This window comes from Hemicordylus capensis, chromosome 2 (assembly GCF_027244095.1).
Source record: "Hemicordylus capensis ecotype Gifberg chromosome 2, rHemCap1.1.pri, whole genome shotgun sequence".
NCBI classification, from domain to species: domain Eukaryota; kingdom Metazoa; phylum Chordata; class Lepidosauria; order Squamata; family Cordylidae; genus Hemicordylus; species Hemicordylus capensis.
The window spans coordinates 189,602,688-189,618,829 of NC_069658.1; the positions used below are offsets into that span (position 1 = coordinate 189,602,688).

At 42.9% G+C, this 16,142-nt stretch overlaps 1 protein-coding gene across 26 annotated transcripts in view; it reads left to right on the forward strand.

Annotated features, from left to right (window-relative positions):
- Positions 1 to 16,142, forward strand: part of MBD1 (methyl-CpG binding domain protein 1) — a 118,400-nt gene that overhangs the window by 68,271 nt on the left and 33,987 nt on the right. For 14 of the 26 annotated variants that reach the window (XM_053290637.1, XM_053290638.1, XM_053290652.1 and 11 more), the window contains 6 exons: positions 6,912 to 6,962; positions 7,442 to 7,510; positions 7,986 to 8,063; positions 8,927 to 8,992; positions 9,927 to 9,983; positions 11,792 to 11,875. In XM_053290637.1, the coding sequence (XP_053146612.1) occupies positions 6,912 to 6,962; positions 7,442 to 7,510; positions 7,986 to 8,063; positions 8,927 to 8,992; positions 9,927 to 9,983; positions 11,792 to 11,875 (405 nt within the window). The remainder of the gene's footprint in view (positions 1 to 6,911; positions 6,963 to 7,441; positions 7,511 to 7,985; positions 8,064 to 8,926; positions 8,993 to 9,926; positions 9,984 to 11,791; positions 11,876 to 16,142) is intronic. The other 12 variants (XM_053290647.1, XM_053290653.1, XM_053290659.1 and 9 more) reach the window with 5 other exon arrangements.

Sequence of the window (16,142 nt, forward strand, 5' to 3'; positions counted from 1 at the left end):
GAGGGTTAACTTCCATAGGCTCAGACTGGAGCTTTCTACACTTATCAATCACCTGATGTTTGTTTGCCTTATGCTGCTCATCCAAGGGCATTGTCATAGAAACCTTATCTCGCAAGTCAATTAAGTTATCAGCCGTTTTCCCGGGGTTTCTTTGGGTTTCTTTGTCTGGACAACAGGGGGCGACAGAATTCATCGGAGAATACATGAGACACATAAATCTCAAAGTTTCCAAGCACAGGTCTTAGCGTAAATAGCATAGAAGGGATTGTGGCTTGTGCAAAATGAAGGACCCTTTTCAAACCATAAACATTGGGGAGCTGATCTATAGCACCAAGGTCTATACATCTTGGTTGGCATTGAAGCCAGCGTGGTGTAGTGGTTAGAGTGCTGGACTAGGACCGGGGAGACCCGAGTTCAAATCCCCATTCAACCATAAAACTAGCTGGGTGACTCTGGGCCAGTCACTTCTCTCTCAGCCTAGCTTACTTCACAGGGTTGTTGTGAAAGAGAAACTCAAGTATGTAGTATACCGCTTTGGGCTCCTTGGAGGAAGAGCGGGATATAAATGTAATAATAATAATAATAATAATTGGAGAAGTTGAGATAGAGAAGAAACTACAGCATGATAAGTATGCCATCTGTCATGATTCATTCAGGTTGGAGAGATCTGTAACAGCACTTGCCTTGGCTGCAAAACCTGGGAGGGAGCACTGACAGTACCTTCCCCTCCCCGTGAACAGAGTTCCAATTTTTGTCCAGCTATATGGGATTTACTGCAGTCAGACTCCTCCCTCCTAGCCTTATTTTCACAATTTGTTCTCATTTGCCCATAACTTCCAACAAATCCATCAAAGGCCCCTTGTAATTTATCAGTCTTGCTGGAAACAGTTTCGATTTTCCTGAGCAATAAATCCAAGGTCTTAGCTGTCAGAAAAGAACATTTTGTAAGAGGGTCAAAGCATTCCAACTGGGGGGAGCCTCCCCAGTCTCATTGGTATCAACCATTTTGGGCCCCAGATTTCCTGCTGTAATTCAGCAGTTACCCCAGAAGCGTACTTGCTCGAGTCAAAGCAGGACCTGTTGCGGAGCTTCTATCTCCAAAGCTGCAGAGTTGTTTACTACAGTATTAGTGATAATTGTTCTCTCAGTTTCAGGCATAGATAATAATTCATCTAACTTGCATTGTTTCAATGCTTTTCCAGTTATGGAAAGCCCATTTAACTTTTCTTTGGACTTTGTGGACTGTTTACTCGCCTGTGGTTTTCATTAGCCATCTCTGCTCTTCTCTTCTCAAACCGTTCTCAACTGTTCTCCCTCAGTCACAGTGTTGTTTAATGCCAGCAGAGAAAAGGAGGAACAAAACAATCAATCAAAGTAGGTCTGCAGGCATTCCAGGAAGCTTAAAATGAAAATAAGCAAACTGGATGCACTAAACATACCATAAGCTGTAAAAATTTATAGAAGAATCTATACCATATCCACAAATTCAAAAAGAGGAGTTCAGAAATCCACCAACAAGCTGTTACTCGGTTGCCATCTAACTAGGGAACTTCCAGTGTCCCTTCCACCTTTTAAAATTCTGTTAATCTTAACTCCATACAAGGAATATGAAATATGCAGGTTGGTGCTGAGGTTTTGGGAGGGACCCTCTTTTAAGCAGCAGGCTCCATGCTTTTGGAAAGGATTCCATTTTGTGCCTGCCTTTGCACACCTTTTTGCCATGTGGACAGCACTGTTTGCACTAACACTGTGTTTCCAGTAGTCTGCCTCCTAATCTTGAGAAAGTCACAGGTGCTTAGCTTTAGCACTTGTTGGGACTTGACTAATAAGACTTGAGGATGATCCTAGATGGCTGGAGAGTTTTCTCCCAAGGTTTGAACAGGGCATGCAAGTTATTCATCCTAGATCAGGCCTGCTCAAATTAGGCCCCCCAGCTGTTTTTGGATTACAACTCCCATAATCCCCAACCATAGTGGCCAGTAGTCAGGGATTCTGGGAATTGTAGGCCAACATCTGCAGGAGGGCCGAAGTTGAGCAACCCTGCCCTAGATGAAGTTTGGAGGTGGAGGAGTGAGCTGTCCTCATATGTTTGTGTATAGATAAAAGCAGTCATTCTAAGGAAAAAAATCATACTTGCTAGACATGTAAGTATGTTGCAGCAGACACTATCTTAGAAGAGACAGTCTTCCTATGTGTGAGAGAAGTTTTTTAAGATGTGTATCATTTACTGTTTTTAAGTACTTGTATTTAAAAATTAAAACCTGTTGCCTGATTTTAATTGTGGGCACCACTGCTGATTGATTGATTAAACATAACAGCACTTACTAACCATATTTCTCTAGTAACACTCCAGGTGAGGTACAATACAAATAATAAAGTTGGATATTGGACATCATCTGTTGCCTAGATACCATAGATATGCTGTCTAATGGATATTAGTTAACAGATATTAGATAGCATATGTTGTCTAATATCCAGTTAGATACTGGGAGGGGAAAAGTGCATCAGCATAGATCATAAATTGAATTGAAGACTTATTTTTTAAGTCCTGAGCCAAATCTTAACATGCCTGTGGTTGAGCAATGAAGTGTCCTGAGAGGTCTTCCTCAGGCACTGACTCATGGCAGTCATACCACTATGAAGAGAGTCCTGCCCCAAGCTTTGCTTGGTTTATTTTTTATTTTGCTTCTCCAAAAGTTTTCACCTGGAACAAATCCTCCCCAGCAGACCTTAAAGACTGGGAGGTTAATTTTTGAAGAACCATTGGTATAGACATGCTGATTTTATGCCAAGGGGCTAGAGCTGGTAATACCAGTTCTGTGGCCCTTAGTCCTGAAATCTTACTCAAATAGAGTGGAGGAAATAAAGGATGGAAGTGAAAATTAAGTTATACCAATACACGTTCTTATTCCATTCCTCATCTGTTTGCCTTTGTCTTCTCTTCTTAACCTTAGCTCTTCCTCGGTCCCCTTGTATGAAGTGGCAGATATATTTTTGTATCATATGCCAAATCTTCTCCTACCAGCAGTGCTGGACAGAGGGGGATATCATCCCTTTAGCAACTTACAGCAAAAGGGGAACTTCTTAATGAATAAAGAGTGAACCAGAAGTGGAAGGCTCCCAAAACATTATCCTCTCCTCATTTGGCTTCAGTGCTTGGCTTCTGGGCCTGATACTAAAGCATATTGAAGGAGTGAATCAAAACCCCATGCTAAAATACCACTTCTTTTGTTTGCTACAGTTGATTGTTGTCTCTTGCCTTTGTTTAGCATTTTCTCTTTGGAAAGCCTTGCTAGGCTTTTTGGCAATGTAATTTCAGTGCTTTGAGACATTACAGTGGGGAGTAACGGTGTTACTGGGGTAATGAAACTAAGAGTGAAGTCTCCTGGATTCTATTTTATGTTTTCTGTTTGTGAATGTAAAGGCAGTTCTCATAGAATGATTTGCCTCCCAGTGTGTGGTACTCAATGAAAACCATCAAGTTTTCAATTTTAATTTTCAAGTTGATTGAGAGCTCCGTGTAGTGATATCATTTCTTCTCGGTGGTAGTGCCTTTGGGAGATAGAAATAATATCTTGTAGCAATTCACTCAGTGAATCCAGCCTACTGTTTTTTGTTGACCAAATGACTTTGAGAGCTTCTAAAAGTGGCCAGGTTGAGATACCGCTTTCTTTATGGACCTGATCCTCATTCTTCTGCTTACTGCCCACAGATATCTCATGAGTCTTGTTCTTTACTTCTACTTTTTTGGCTTTTTTGTGCTTGGCGGAGAACTGGTTTGATCAAACTGCAGATGCTAAAGGAAGCTTGGGCATGATTATATTTTCTTTTGGAAAAACTAATTTAGATATCTGCATAATTCATGTAACTTTTTTCTTCTGGTCATTCGTGATGAATTGCCCCTGCTAACTTGGCAAAGAGGCACCTTTTAATGTGGTGATTCTCTTTATTTAACAGGAGTGAGCAACTGGTCCCATCCACCCCCAGCACAGTACCTCCAGTGACTGTTGCTGGTGTCTATCTTGTGTTTCTTTTTTGATAGTGAGCCCTTTGGGGACAGGGAGCCATCTTATTGATTTATTATTTCTCTGTGTAAACCGCCCTGAGCCATTTTTGGAATGGCAGTATAGAAATCGAATGAATGAATGAATTCTGCTTTACGTATTGCAAACGTCTTTAGTTTTGATTTGGAAGGTTTACAAGAGTTAGTAGAATGGCCAGTCAAACTTAATGAGCAGTTCCAACCTCAAAAATCTCTGGGGAAATGAAACTTCCTCATAGGATCTTGCTGTTGCTTAATGTCTTGTCTGCATGGCAACTTTACACCTTGTCATTCAGTTTGTATGCCAGTCTGACAACCCAGTTGAGAGCATTGAAGATGAAATGCAATTCAGACCATTTGGTCAGTATTTTATCTCCAACAATGGTCAGGGAGGCAAACCTGAAAGCTGTTTATCCTCGGCATTTGGTGGATATATAGAGCTTCTTTATATAAGGGTTTATATGGCTAGCAGCAGCTGCTAGACATGTCCCCAAAATGGCTATTTAAACAACTCTTTAACACTATCACAATAACATGTAATTACTCAACAGGTAAACTGTATGCGTACATTTGCTATGGAGTGTCTGTTGATTTAATGAGATGGCTCCATGGTTTTGATATGTTGAATGAATAAATATTTACTTCAGTGAGGGTTTACAGTATGGGGTTTGAATAGATCTTTCGTTACTTTGTTTTAAAACACACACACACACCTCACAACCCTGCACTTTGACACTTGAATGGCTTAAGCTTTTAATTACAAGAAATCTGTGTTGAAGTGGAGTGTTCCAAATCATGCATGCTGCTCTGAATTTGGAAGGAACATAGACTTGTATTGGGGAGTTCATGTTATCTATAGAGAACCTTTTCTGTATAGACTTGTCTGTTGAATTATTTGCAAGAAGCAATGGTCATTCTTCTAATTATTGCCTGTGTAAACTGAGTGTGTACCCTAGAATGTATTCAGTGTTTTTTCTATAGCTGCACATTGTGGGGGAAATCAGTGCTGGGCAAGCTATCTTTTGCGGAACCTTGTTCACCATTACTGTTCCTCTTGCTGAGAAACTGCTGATAAGCTTCCAAGGAACCGTAAGGTTTCTCAGCAGACATTTTGAAAAACCACTGGCTACCGCATGGAGAGTATCTCATAGGAAGAGACATCCCTATTCCTTTGGATTCTGTTGCACGAGGACTTCCTGAAGGAAGTCAGCATTCGAGAAACTTTGTTCAAATATGTACATATAAACAAGCTAAGAATTTTAATTAGCAAATCATACTCCAAAGAAACATGATATACAGTACAATTGAATAAGAATGAAACATCACCATTTCAGATACATGAAGACACTTACTAGATGTTCATGCCTTAAAACATTTCTAATTCATCCTTAGATCCTATATATGAGAGCTCTGAAAATTCAGCTTACTGAATGACACTTAGAGACAGTTAAAAATCCTATGTGAGTATTTTCCCAAGTGGCCAACTTGGGGAAAGACCAATGGACTCCATCCCTTGATGATAGAACTGAATGATCAGTTAACCAGGCACTGGGTATTGAGGCCATTTAAAAATGCAGACTGTAAAATGATTTTGTAAGTGCTACTTTTTGGAAAGCCTTTTGGCTGGCTGGGAGCATGACAAATACATAACAAGGGCAGGGTGTGTGTGTGTTAACATCTGTCATAAGGTAATAGGTTTGAATTAGCTAATGGTAGGCTTCTTGCCTCCAACTCCTTTGTTGATGTGATACTTTTGATCACAGTTAAAATTGTCCTATCTGGGGACAGACTGCACTCAATTCTTATTCTTTGTATTATCTGATTTCTATTTTGAAACATCTTCTTTCATTTAAGTAACCAGAGAGATGATTCTATATTATAGAGGCATTTGGCCTCAGCTGAGTTTCAACCTAGAGCAAAATAGTCACCTAATGTGGCTGAATGTTACACATTTGTCTATATAATAATGTTTCATTGTATATTTTTGATTGCCACTTGAAATGCTGGAATCTGTTTGTATAGAGCAGTTTCTCCTTGAGAGTAGCCTAACTAAAATATCTTGAGCTATCCATATTATACCACTAGCATTTCTTTATTCTGCATTTGCTTTTACTCTCCTTTAGGCATCTGAATCATTTAGGAGGGGATGGGCTCTCATATTAGTGTGGGGTAAATTGCAATTCCAGAGCATAACTGTCGATCTGATGTCACCCATAACTGATATATCTGGCCTTGGAACATTTATGAAGGCAGACTACACATAAAGCAGGCTCAAGGCTGTGTAAGCTGGAATTTGTCAAGATGTGTAGAAAAAAGTATAGTGTGTTCTGTCTGGAATAGAATTGGGATTCCTGAGAACTTCAGCTTTCATTTTAAAAAGAACCAAGTTTCTAGTATATCTGACTGTGAAGATGTGCTTTAAAGAGGGTAGGCAATGCCTGGTGATGTATGGCTGCTTAGAAGCTAGCAAGGTGGTTGAAGAAGACTTCTACCAGCAGACTAACAGGGCTGCAGTGATCTGCATAGCTCCTTGTGGACCCAGTGATGAATAAATTAGGTAATATAAGAAATTATGAACATATCATTATGTACAACATATAGGATTCAGCTGTATTTGGTGCAGAATTAAGTTGGCTATCCCCATTTTTTGTGGGATATATGTGCATCCCTGAGCATACTGCCCGATCTTCTGAATTACCTCCTTTCTTAGAAGAGGTCCTGGGCTCAGCTTGGGAAAATCATTGAAATTTGACTGTTCTTCCTCTGCTCTATGCTGCACTGCATCCTGGGGTGCATTTGAGATCTGTACTGACACAGAACAGGGTGCTGCCCTGTAGTGCTGTTACTAACCTGCTCCTGATCCTTCCAGAAAAAAATCCCACCCAAGAAGGATGGTTACAGCTCCAAGAAGCTTACTGTAGTAAGTACCTGCCGTTTTGCTCCCTCTGGGCTTGGCATCTCCTAGCTAACTCCATTCCATTCCATGTAGCTGGTCTGTTCCTCTGCTCCCAGTTTGTACAGCTTTGTAGTTCTACGTGTGCCATTGCCTGCTCCTGAGCCAGTCAAACTCCCTCTTTCCATCTGCATGCTGCTTTCCCTCTTACTCAGTCATCTAGCATGTGTGGAGAGCTGAGAGTACTTCCTGCAGCCTGCTGGGCAGTATGGCATAAAGAGCTCCCTCCTCTAGTGGCAGTAGTAGTAGTACGCTGATGGCTTGGTTCCTTGTGTAAGATGACAAGTGATTGGCAGTGAATTTAGGAGGATGCCTTGTGCATGCTTCCAGACTTATGCTCATTCTTTGGGAGGCACCTTGCTGTCTTGTTTCCTCTTCTCACCCTACCCTGCTAAGAGAGTGCTGTGCCTAATAGCCTCTCCTGGCTCTTTCCCGGTTGACACCAGGAAGCAACCCTTGCAAAGGATACCTTCACCCCAGTGCGACGTCGCCAGAAGCAGCCAGCAACGGCAAGAGTGAGTGGCACTAGTTCTGCATGCCGTTCAGGATGGGTGCAAGTGTTGAGTGCATGCACCACCTAATCTAGACCTTAAGTTCTTTTCTCTTCTCCCTGCCTCCAAATATTACAAGGCTGATGCGGGAGGGAGTGGGTATCGCAATGCCCAGCTCATGAGAAGGAAGTTAGGCTGTGGATGCCAGGCCTGTGTGGCTTAGTGGAGACCTGGTTTTGAATCTGCAGTTGGCCATTAAGCCCATTGGGTATATTTGGGTCGGGCACCTTCTGTCTAGCCTACCTCACAGAGTTATGAGAGTGACGTGGGATAACCCATATGCATGCTGCCCAAGCTCCTTGGGGGAAGAGTGGGTGCAAGTGTGAGAAATGAAATGAGTACCTTCTTAGGTTGTGTGCCTACTGTCAGAAGGTCTGGCTGCTTTCTTAGCTTTGTCCTTCTCTGTTCCTCTGTCTTCTTTCTTCCACCTGCTTGCCAGGATGGGCCTCCTCCCAAGGCCCAGCGGGCCCCAAAGCGGCGCCAAAAGAGGCTCTCTGCACCATCGCCAACAACCACAGTGAGTGGGGGTGTGAAATATTGGAGTTGAGGCTTTGGTTAACTTTCAGCTGAGCTGAAGTCTGGGGAGCTATCACAACGAGCATGTGCCCACCTGGGCTTCCATTCTCTGCTTGTTTCAGGTAGTAAGTCGACTCTAGGGGAGTTGACTGCTATTGCTGGCTAATCACAGCTCTGTGGTGCTTGAGTTTGTGACGATGTACAGTTCATAGAAATGCAAACTTGGACCGCATCACTCACACACTGCAAATACATGGTGTGGAGGCTTCAAAGTAGACCTTTTGTGAAAGTAATGGGAACAGAGTAGACAATCCCTCCCCCCCCCCTCAAGTGTGCCACAAATCAGTCAGTGACACAGTTCATGCTACAGTAAGTGTTGTGCCCTCTCCTGATTTTGGGATAGTTTTTACTTCTAGTCTGCTGAACTGGGAAGCAGGCCCCTGCTCTGTGTTGAAAAGGCAAGACTTGGCTCCAGCCAGCTCAGGGTTGCTGCTGTTGGAAATGTGCCACAAACTTGCTGCAAGCTGGCCGCACATGACTGGCCTCTTTTCCATTATGGATGTGTGTTCTCAACGTAGAGTAGTGGTGTCATTTAAAACAGGATGGATGCAAGGATTATGAAGAGAGTTGAATACAAGTTGCTTGAATTTGCTTTTCTGGAACAAATTCTATAATTCTGCATGAGACCTGCCTAATGAAAAGACCTAATGTCCTGTAAATGAATGCTTCTTTGCCCCCTGCTTAAACACCCAGGAGCTGAGTTGGTACCTCTTCTGTACTGAGCTTTCAGACTTTCAGCAAGTCCCTTCCTCGTGTGGGCTGCCCTCACTCTTTCGCGTTCTTTTTCTTTCCTTTGGCTGTCAGGATGGGCCCTTTCCAAAGGCCCAGATGGCCTCAGGCCGCTGCCATCGAAGGCGTTCTGCTACCACAGTGAGTGGCTTTTGTGCTCTTGGTCAACCTTTGCCTATCAGGGGTGTGTGCTTTGCTGGCGTGGACTTTGGGGATTGATGGGTAGGAGGATGTATGTGAGAAAATGTATGAGAGTGCTTAAATAGGGGAGCAGTACATCATTCTATATAGTTTCTTCCTTTGGTTTTATCTCTGCCAAAGGGAAGCTGAAGTGCTGAAATGCCTTTGCTTTTGCTCATAGGTACACTGTGCAGTTTTGAGGGGTGTGTGTGTGTGTGTGTGTGAGAGAGAGAGAGAGAGAGAGAGAGTGCACACTACTGATTTCTCCCCTTGTTTATTCACACACATCCCCCCCCCCCCCGTTTCCTAGTATGAGTCTTGCTTTGGAATCAGAGTCCAGTTTGGGCCCAGTTTGCCTTCTTGGCTGCTCTTGTTGCTGATTGGATAACACAGAGACCTTCATTGCCAAACTGGCAGCTTAAGCGTACCATAGGGGCGCAACACATCTATGCAAAATGAACTGTAAAACCATACTGTGTTGAAACCAAATGTGTGAAAAACTCCCTGTTTCTCATAATTTTGTTCAGTTGTAGAATATGTGCTGAATTCTACAGTCTCCTCATAAATTGTGGGAGGGGTGAGATTTCTTGTTTTGGAAGGCATTGGTCATTACTTCCTTCTGACTTGGTGCTGTGGACGTTTGGTCCATTGGTTTGCCTCTTGCTTCTGAATACAATTGTAGAGGAATCTCTTTGGAAAGAATTGAGTTTGGCTTTTTGGTGGTTCTGCAAGAGCTTATGGGAACCCTGATGAACCCTGCTTCAATCCTGTCTTTCCTCTGGTTATCTTCTCAGGCTTGCTTTGGTAATTTATGGGTTTCTACTACTTCCAAATACTGGCTTAATTTCTGCTTGCTGACCTTGCCATCTCTCCTCTCTCTCTCTCTCTCTTATAGAAATGGAAGCCCACCATGGAGCGGAGTCCTGGCAGCACTTCTGCAGCAAAGCGTAGGGTGAGCATGCAGTATTGTTGTGCAGTAATTTTGTTTGGGGGTTCTCTGTGCTGGGGTTGTTAATTTACTGCTGCTTGCCATTGTTTCAGGGTTTTTTAATGTGGCTTTGCTCTGTTTTTCATTGACTATGTGTTTAAATTTGTGATGTACTTCACCTTGGGCTCTTTTGGGCAGTAAAGATGGGACACCTGTATATATATATATTTTTAAATCATAACCTTTCTTTGCCACCTATAAAAAATAACGTGCAGCAAAATTGACTGACTGTCAGTGTGTGTGATATAAAATGATGTTTAACACCTAACTATTAATATACCAAAGAGTTGCATCAAATAATTCTAGAGGACAAGAAGTCTCAATGAGTTCTTTAAAAAAAAAAAAAAAAGATTCCTTGAATGTTCGTTAAAAACAGACAGAGCCTGTCTTTGTGCAGGCCATAATGAAAAGATTTGGGAGATTTAAAAATTCCACTGTAGCTGTGATGGCTCAGTTCTTAGTGCTTGCACCTGAAATTCAAGGCGCAGGCTGTTGGATGTACTTCTTCCATTGGGGGAGGCGCATAACATGGGGCTGGCACACATGTTGGCCTGTTTTGGGGAACCTATTAGTTAATGTCCCACTACTCACATTAGCGAAAACCTCTCACATTCCATTTTAAATTGCAGACTCTATCTTGGAGGACCTATGCAGCTAGTTCTTAAGGCTGCAGCTAAGACTAGGCCACTCCAGCTAACTTAAATAACTCAACACCTTTTTGATCTGAGTGTGACCCCTCCCTTTTCTTACTTCTGGAGTGGAGGGATGCCTACCTATGCTTATCTATCCTTTTGAGATTCAAGGCCTTCTTAGAATACCCTATAACTTCTACACTCACTCATCATGAATCTGTCAGCACATGATAATCCTAAATGAACAAAGCTGTAACTGTAAACAAAATTTTGTTGTCAGTCTACAATTACAGGTAACCATAATGTAAACTTTAGATTGTGCACTTGCTCTTGGAAAATTAGAGCTACTTTCTTACTCGTTTGGACAATGGTTTTTCCTGTGGCACACTATGGATGTGAAAGCTGGACTTTGAAGAAGCAAGATAGAAAAATCATTGATGCTTTTGAACTTTGGTGCTGGAGAAGACTTTTGAGAATACCATGGACAGCCAGGAAAACAAATGGATGACAGAACAAATCAATCCAGAATTTTCATTTGAGGCACAAATGAGCAGGCTCAAACTATCATACTTTGGATACATTATACAAAGACCCAGTTCCCTTGAGAAGTCCATAATGCTGGGGAAAGTGGAAGGAAAGACCAGCAGCAAGATGGGTGGACTCCATTACAACAGCAATGAATGCACCACTGAGAGACCTTAAAGGCCAAGTTGAAGACAGATCATCCTGGAGAGAATCTGTCTATGTGGTTGCTAAGAGTCGACACCGATTTGATGGCACGTAATCAGTCCAATCAATCAATCCTAATAACAAAGGCTGGACACTGCCACCTGGCTGAGTTGGGCCCTAGGTTTTGGCTATAGTGCAAATAGTGAATTGATGACCTGATATCACTGTGCGTAGCTCTGTCTCTAGAGGATCCTGTTTTCCCCATTAGTCCCTTCCCTATTCCTGTGGGATATTCTCTAAGGCCTGTGGTAGTTAGGTCTTGGGTGCTATAAGGCATACAGAGGAACCTGACTTGCTGCACTATTTCTCAGAATGGAAACTTTCTGGAACTGGATTTTTTCTTCTTGAGAACTGAGACTGTTTAAATGTCTCTTTGATTGTTGCTGACTCGTGTTGTATTGCTTTCAATAGAAGAAACAGTTGGGAGCTGTGAAAGAGAGAAAGAAGGCTGGTCGTCCACCCAAGCATCCCACGATCAAGCTCAAGAACAGTGTGGTAATTTTCACCTCTTGTTTTGGAAGTGGCCAAACTGTGATTAAGTGGCAAGAAAGTGACTTGAAGCACAACTTTTGTTGAAAAGCCCTTGGTAGGCCACTTTACAACAGCAATAAGAAGTTGGGGCAGTGCTTTCCAAGCACGATTTCTCTCACTTTCTGCAGATGTCCATAGTCTTAGGCAGTAGGAATTCATGCTCTGTCCAGAAGCAGAGCAGAGTTGAGTGCAATTTTCTCAGTGCCAGCTGTTGGCTAGTTCATGCGTTCTGTGAAGACCTACCTGTGATGTTTTGTATTTCTGTTAGTGTTACTTAAATGCAGGGTGGATTTGATTTAAATCACTAGCAGGGTGGATAAAAATCAATGATTTTTTTTAAAAAATCAAAAAAATCCGATTTAGATTAAAAAAATCCGATTTTTTTGATTTTTTTAAAAAAAATCATTGATTTTTATCCACCCTGCTAGTGATTTAAATCGTGATTTAAATCAGTTTGATTTAAATCAAATCCACCCTGCTTAAATGTAGTTTGAAAGTTAATGTTACAGAACTGTTGTATAATGTTGCAAGAGGGTAAAAGTTCAAAGGAGATTGAGGGGGAGAGGTTGCAGTAGTGGGATCCCTGCAGTATTCCCTCTAAGGCGTGTGCACGTGTGCGCGCTCACAAGTTTTTTTAATGTCTGCTCAGTTAATTTCAGATCCCGCTCAGGTTGAATCAGGAATGTCCCACTCTGAATGCATGTGCTCACACACTGCCTTGATACTGCCGCCCAGAACAAAACTCATTCTGTACAGAGATGAAAAAAATTAGAGAAAACACTGGACCCCTCAGGCAAGTTGAAAAACCCTGTTTAGAATGCCAGAGGAGAAGACCGTTTAAGAGGAGAGAGAGACAGTTGTCAGTTGGTTGTCATTAAGAGGGTGGTGAGAGAGTATGTCCGAAGGCTTGGAAAGTAAAGATTAGATTGAACAAGAAAGGGACTTCTGGGAGGAAGGGAGAAGTGTGGCTTTTAGGGAGAGGCAGCAGAAGATCTGCTTTCTAAAGGAAAGCCCAAATTTCTGTTCAGGAGAAGACCTGGGGGTCCTCAGCTGAGAGGCAGGTCTGAAACAAAGTAACCAAGTAAGGCAGTCTAACCTTAAAAGGAGAAAAGTCACCTAGAAAGAATCTTAACTATATAACATCTAAAAACATCAACACTGCTATATGTTAATATTGAAACTTGAAACCACTGCTCTTACATGATAATATGTAGAAATGACTTGACTAGCAAGCTAGAGGTTGCCTGTTCAAATCCCTGCTGGTATGTTTCCCAGACTATGGGAAACATCTATATCGAGCAGCAACGATATAGGAAGATGCTGAAATGCATCATCTCATACTGTGCAGGAGATGGCAATGGTAAACCCTTCCTGTATTCTACCACAGACAACCACAGGGCTCTGTAGTCTCCAGGAGTTGACACCAACTCGACGGCACACTTTATCTTTACAACCTGAAACCACTACACATTAAGAACTTGTTCAACATCAACTAAGTAAGCTTTACTACAATAAAACCATGTATTTTAACATTACCAAGATGAAAGAACCTTGCTTACCTCTCCCATTTTCACCAGAGGTGTCACACCCTGCTACAGAGAAGCATATCAGAGGGAGAAGTATAAAGAACAAGCTCTGTCACAAGTCTTCATTTAGACTGCGAAATTGGTCTCAGAACTTGCAAAAAGAGTCTTGAGTGGCGGCAGGCAGCAGGGTTACCTGGAAGTTGGGCAATCTTCACAACATCATTCTCCATAAGAGTAGTAGTCAGTTCTTCACAAAAAACAAGAGCTAGCCAGCAGGTGGCACTGAGAAAATTGCTCTTGGATCCTGCTCTGTATCTGGGCAGCATGTGAATTCCTGCTCCCTAAAGCTACAGAAATGTGCAGAAAGAATAAAATCATGCTTGGAAAAACAGTGTTCCAGTGCTTTTTAATTGCCATCTGGAAGCAACTTTATTGTGCTTGTATGCAAGGGTCTCACGATATCTTCCGTTCATCGCCTCTTCTTGCTTCAGTCACATGATGTGAACCAGTGGAGTCTATCAAGAAGACTGAGCTCCTAGCACAGTGTTAAACCTTTTCTACATAGGAAGCCAGTGAAGCCTAGGAGGAGGGATAGTTGTTTATTAAAGCAGCCATGATCTGTGGGATGTATCAAGAGCCAGGAGAGGTTTGGGAAGTGCTAATTTAGCTTTTTGCTCAGGGAGGAGGCAGAGTCAATAGTGAACTATTAAGACCAGATTATTTTACAAGCCTGGGATGTATGGTTGACAAATATACTACTTACATTCTAATGGATGACAAACATATCAAATCAAGTGTACTGGGGTAATGGGTCACACAGGCCTTTCCATATGGTACTGATAGACCTGGTCCCAATGGCTGCTTTTATGGTTCAGTTTCTCAGCCCCTCTGATGCTCCTGCTTGCTGTTGGTGACTCAGTTCACACAAGGTCAGGGCTGAGATTCACAGCTGCATCATACTCCCCTGCTAACTTGGCAAAGAGGCACCTTTTAACGTGGTGATTCTCTTTTATTTAGCAGGGGGAGAGTAACTGGCCCTATCCACTCCCAGCACAGGACATCCAGTGACTGTTCCTGGTGTCTATCTTATGTTTCTTTTTAGATTGTGAGCCCTTTGGGGACAGGGTTCTATCTTACTTATTTATTACTTCTCTGTGTAAACCGCCCTGAGCCATTTTTGGAAGGGCGGTATAGAAATTGAATTATTATTATTATTTCTTGTTTACACAGTCAGACAGGTGTTATTGACTGGTTTCTTTTTATTATTGTTGTTGTTGTTTGTTTGGGCCTGCCTGGTCTTGTACGACACATTCACGGTTCACTCCCCTCTCCCACCCCAGCTGTGTGCCTTCTGCTCTTCAGCACTCTCCTCCTGCCCCTTCTCCTTTAGTAAACACCCATGAAATCTTTGTTCCCTGTATGCAGCTGACCCATAGAAAACCATTCTGGTGGTTTTTTTATGATGATTTTTTAACATGTTTATATACCACCCAAAACCTGTGTCTCTGGGTGCCTTAGGTTGTAGGAAGGATAATATTCATGGAGAGTGGGAAATGAAACGCGGAGACTTGGAAAAAGAAAGGGAGAATATTGACCTTGCGGAAGTACTAGGTGTGTGGGAAGTATGTGGAAGTCTGTATAGGATTTTAAGTGTGTGTAACAAAATTCTCTGCTGCTGCATTTCCAAGGGCATCTCACATATGGATTATGCTCCTCCATGTGACTCCAGAAGGCAGGACTATGCAAATTAAGTTAGGCTTTTTAAGGCTGGGAGGAGCATGCCCCCCTTGCAGATGTTTTAATCCTGCTTGGCTTTTATTTTTATTTATTTATTTCATTTCTATACCGCCTAAAACTTGTGTTTCTTAGGCAGCTTCTCCTCAACTCATATCAGTTTTCTTGATCTTTTCTTAAGCTCTTTGGTTTTTTCTCTCCTCTTTCTGTACTCATATTTTAAAAAGCTCCAGTTTGTTGCTTATACCCCAACCCACCCCGGTGCTTCTACTTTTTTCTCTGCTCTTTCGCTGCATGGAAAGAGCAACCAGGGTACTCCACGTGCGGGTACCAAATGGCATCAGGGCCTCCCAAAGGCTCAGCTGGGAAACCACCCCTGAGGTCCTTTTCACTGGGTTGCTCAGCAGCACAGTGCTGCTCTGTGGAACGCTTGGCCCCCGCCAAACAGCTCATGGGAGATGTTCTAGAGAGAGAGAGAGAATAAGAGACACAATCTTGGAGGATGGGGAAGTGGCCCAGGCATCGACCTCGCTGCTGTTTCCCGCCAGCCCCACCTTCAGCTGCAGCCCCACTACCCCTGCATGCTCGAAGAAGCCTTGTGTGGTGTGCGGAAAAATGCTGAGACCCAGAGGCTCCAACTATGGCCTCTACCAGCAGCCAAAAGGCATAGAGGAAAACAGGGGCACAAAAGGCAATGGAGGCGCCTGAAGGCATGGGGGCAAGCCGAGTGGCGTCCAAGGCTTCATCCAGGGCCGCCAAGAGTGGTTTTGGGCCCCGGTGAAAATTTTTTTTTGAGAAGCGCCTCACAGTTCTCAAGGGCTGCTGGGCCAGAGGGTCAGGCTCAGCGGCTGCTCCTGCTCTGCCCACCGCCACCATGTGTGTGTGTGTGTGCTCAGCTCACCCCCCCCCATATGGCATATGGCAGCTAGAATTAATTTTAAGATTGGTGGTTCGGCCTTGTGGCAGCGGTG